The sequence below is a fragment of the Corvus brachyrhynchos genome, unplaced genomic scaffold (assembly GCF_000691975.1).
Source record: "Corvus brachyrhynchos isolate BGI_N302 unplaced genomic scaffold, ASM69197v1 scaffold26, whole genome shotgun sequence".
Lineage (NCBI taxonomy): Eukaryota > Metazoa > Chordata > Aves > Passeriformes > Corvidae > Corvus > Corvus brachyrhynchos.
Window position 1 is genome coordinate 820,859 of NW_008239324.1, and position 4,408 is coordinate 825,266.

Genomic DNA, 4,408 nt, shown 5'->3' on the forward strand with positions numbered 1-4,408 from the left:
ATTCAAGCCCACACCTCTTCTGTTCTCTTCCCCAAATAGAAATGTAATGTGAGGTTTTGTGCTGCAATCCTGCTCCAAGTGCCATGTGGTGATTTCCAAAAGTTAACAGCTAAAAATGCCAAGTTTTCAAGTACCTGGTTTTCTAAATAAAATACAAATTTTTTCATTGTAGCTACATGCAGCGTTTCAAAGTGCTACCATTGATGTTTATTATTTGTATTTAACAGTATTTTCGTGATGCAGCTTTGCTAATCAGTTTGTTGGTGATGTCTTTTCAGATTACATCAGACGTGATTATGTGAATAGCCTGGGATAGCCCAAAGGCAGGACAGGATGTCAGAATAACGTACAAAACATTTTTGAGGTATTTGTTTTGTTTTGAGTTTCTTTTATTGTGCTAAATTTTTTTGGTTGTCTTTAAGACATTTAAGCAAAATGAATGCAGTAATTCTGTGCAATTCCATACTTAAAACATTCCTTGAAAGTTTTATAAGCCCTTTTCTGATGGACTAATAACTGATTTGCATGGTTATCTTCATGTTCCAGCTGCTAATTATGGAGTTTATGAAACTTGAATTTTCTTGACCACAAGGGCTGGTGATGTCCCAAAATGCTATTGGACTTAATTGGCATAGATTGTAGTTTTAACTATGAACATTTAGAAAGATTAGGATAATTTAAAGTGGTTGAGAAGAGGGCCTTATCTAGGTTAAGTTTGAATTACTTTTAAGGGAGGTGAAGTTCATTCTTTCCTACAGTGATTTTCTAGTGTGTGACAACTTCATCCTTGGCTTAGCAGCTGCATTCTGATGAGAGAAAGGACTTTAGTCCAAAAAAACCCCAATGTGTGGACAGAAAACACAATTTAACTCCTAGGAATTGTAATAGATCCAAGCAGCAGAGCTGAATTTCAGTTTGTTCTGTTCCACAAGCAGAGAATGTGTCCTTCAGACACCTCACTGTGTCCTGGGAGCTTCCCAGCTATTTTTGCAGTTGCTCTCGCATCTCTCTGCTGCATCTGCCTATATTTATTTTCATTTCTGGTTTCTTGGATTGCTCCTGCCTGGTTCTGACATCAAGGCTCAAGCATCAGAAGGATTTCCTGGGCAAAATGTGTTTATCTGCTTCCTGATATAGAGTTTCTAAAGGGTTTAGACAAACACAGCTTCATCAAAACCCATCTCAGTGCCACTCTCTTCACCTGGTAATGGTCACTTGGCCCATTCTGGAGGGACAAAGTGATCCCATATTCAAGGTCTTGGGATGGAAATTGCAGTGCCATAATCCCTACAGCCGTATATAGGCTGCCATTAATAAGGGGGGGAAAAGGGAGGCCTCTGTGTGCCTGTCATAAATCAATAGAAAAGCTTTCAAGTTTCTCTCAGACATGGCCCTTAATAGCAAGAATCGATATGATTTTTAGAACCCGGTATAGTTCTAAAGCAGCAGGATATTCTTGAGGCCTAATGTTTAGGCTTTAATTTGTCTCCTATTTGTTGATAGCACTTCAGTTCTGCCATTCCATATCTTTCCTTGGGAGAGATGTCTGGAAAATAATTCAGTTTTCATGAGAACCGTTAAGGCTTCAAGTCTGGTTTTTGCTCCACGTTGGAAGGACAACAAAGCCCTAAAAGAGTTTTCATGAAATTAAATTAATTAATGTGTTCTTTGAAAATCCGATTCATGTAATCTGTTGCCATGTTAATTTAACCACAACCATTTGTTTCCCTTAAGTTTGGGCTGATCTGAGACCATTTCATAAGTTATCCAATATATCTTTGTAACAGGCTTGTGGTTTTTCCAAAACAGTTGCATTTTTGTCAACATATTTAGTTGCTTTCTGACTTGCTTGTTTGTTGTGAGCAATGTATTAAAACAGCTTTTTTCCCATCCTGGTTTTCCTTTCTGCTCTTCCCTCACTTACTAGAGCAGAATGAGAAGTCAACAGTCTGGTGCCATAATTTGCTGTTTTCAGAGAGACATGAGCTGCAATTTAATGAAGACTTTGCCATTTTAGTTTGAGATAAAAGAGAGAAGTTGTGTTTTTAACAGAAGAGGAGTGGTTTATGGGCACAGCGTGATGGAAATGAAACCAGTCTAAAATCTGTCAGGCATTGAAGTTGCATGTTTGTGGTGGGTTAACCCTGGCTGGACACCCACCAAAGCTGGTCTGTGACTCCCCTCAGCTGGAAAGGAGAGAGAAAATAGAAAAAAAGGCGTGTGGGTTGAGCTAAGGGCAGGAGAGATCACTCAGAAATTACCATCACAGGCTTGGCCTGGGGAAATCAGCCTAATTTATTACCAATGACATTAGAGTAGAAGAATAAGAATGAAAAACTAAGTCTTAAAAACAAAACCTTAAAACATGTCCCCCCTTCTCTCATATTCATTTTTGTGTAGCCACAGAATTGTTCAGGTGTCGATCAAAATGAATCTCAGTTCTGTTTTGAAGTCGGACATGCTTTACCTCCCAGGAACAAAAACCCAGAGCCACCTGCACTCAGTTTCCTCATAATTAGTTAATAATAATGATGATGAGGATGATGATGATGGTGTCTTTGTCCCTGCAGGGCGAGGCCAGCAAACCATGCAGTCATCAGGGCACCGTTTCCGCGATGTCGAGCACCACCCGCTCCTGGCTGACAATGACAGCTACGACTCCTCCTCCTCCTCGGAGGCCGACATGGCCGAGAGGGTCTGGTTCATCCGGGATGGCTGTGGCATGGTCTGTGCCATCATGACCTGGCTCCTGGTAGTCTATGCAGACTTCGTAGTGACTTTTGTCATGTTGCTGCCTTCCAAAGACTTTTGGTACTCTGTGATCAATGGGGTTCTCTTTAACTGCTTGGCAGTGCTGGCTCTGTCGTCGCACCTGAGGACTATGCTGACTGATCCAGTAAGTATCCAAGAGTTCCTTGGCATTGGATTGTTCCCTCCATCTGCAGAGAAGTTTGTAGAAGTGATACCAGTCTTCTCCTGCTGGAAAAAGTAGTGTTAGAGTCAAAATCCTCATGTTAGATTAAAAACCCTCAAGGTTTTGATGATCCCTGTACTTACCGTCAGGATGGTACCTGTACTTCTTTTGTTGTTCCATTAATGAAACCATAAAGGAACAGTCAATATAAAATTTTTATAAGAGTGTTAGACTCAAGAAAAACCAGTAAAATATTACCCCAGGTCCTGAGGACGCTAGTAAAGTTTAGTCTTCTCTGTCCTCATTTTTCCTCCTTTTTTTCCATCAGATTTATTTTCACAGTTTGTACCTTCATCCTGTTGTATCTCTTGAAATGTTTCTTCCAATTGTGGCACATGGAAGAACTTCTAGAGGTGGATGTGCTGCAAAACCTCAGGCACACTTTGGCATAATGGAAAAATCACTATCCCACATGATTCCTGCATTTTTGTGTTTAGGTTTTTGGAGTCAGAGAGAAGGGAGATTTAAGCTGAACAAACATTGAAGCAGTACAGGTGTAAGAGATCTTGAAAGTGCTCATTTCTTAGGACTTTTACTCTTCAAGAGATGAAATCGTTTATTTTATATTAAAATCTATTACTATTTTTAGGGAATAAATCTGGGAAAAGGGGGGTGAGGGGGAAAACATCTATTTTCTCCAGATTTTGAGACAGTAGCAGTGTATAGAGAAGTTATGGGAGCATTCAAAACCCCAGCAGGGTGTTGTAGTTAATGATTTTCTAGGTCTTTGGTTTGCTTCTGCCCACACCCAGTGATGAAATATTACAACTTCTACAAACTGTGACAGCTAAGAGAGTTAATGGTTTAAGGATTTATTGCTTAAACATATGAGCTGGTAAACCTGGGTGTCTTTCTAGACCTGTGTTGTTCTTTATGGGTAAAACATGATCTAAACTGGGATGAGTCACTGCTTTTTTCCTCTCTTCCTTTCCAACTGACTCCCAGAATGGAAGACGCAACTGTGTGATAGAAACTTAAGATTAAAGGAAGAAAGGAATGAACTGCCTCGAAACATATGTGAATTAAATTTACTCTTGTAACTATAAAAATAGATTTTTGGTGGCTGGCTGTGACCGTGAAAGATGTTTTTGAAGTAGAGCATATTTTTGTCAGCAAAATGCTTAAAAGCATGGCCTGAGGTTCTCATCCTTGTGACAGGTGAATAGGGGAATGTGAGATGTTTACACCAAATTATTAACTGGAGTAAGAACATTCAGATTGCAAAATACACTTGAGGAGTAAAACATGAGTGTTTAAGGAAGTCTCTCTGAACCCCTGTGAGTACCAGTTCAAATTTGAAGCACCACTCAGCCAAAGAGCTTAGCTGGGACAGGACCTGGGCTGTCTCTTGGGCAACACAAACACAAATCTATTGTTCCAGGCCATAATAACAAAAACTCCCTGCCTAAGCAGAGGAGTGTTTCACAGTGGAAT

General features: G+C 40.0%; 1 protein-coding gene across 1 annotated transcript in view; it reads left to right on the forward strand.

Moving 5' to 3' along the window:
- The first annotated feature begins 278 nt into the window (after positions 1–278).
- ZDHHC7 (zinc finger DHHC-type containing 7) overlaps positions 279–4,408 on the forward strand; it is a 14,728-nt gene continuing 10,598 nt past the window's right edge. Inside the window, exons 1-2 of the mRNA XM_008638680.2 lie at positions 279–364; positions 2,571–2,896. Of these exons, the coding sequence (XP_008636902.1) occupies positions 2,588–2,896 (309 nt within the window). The 5' untranslated portion in view covers positions 279–364; positions 2,571–2,587. The remainder of the gene's footprint in view (positions 365–2,570; positions 2,897–4,408) is intronic.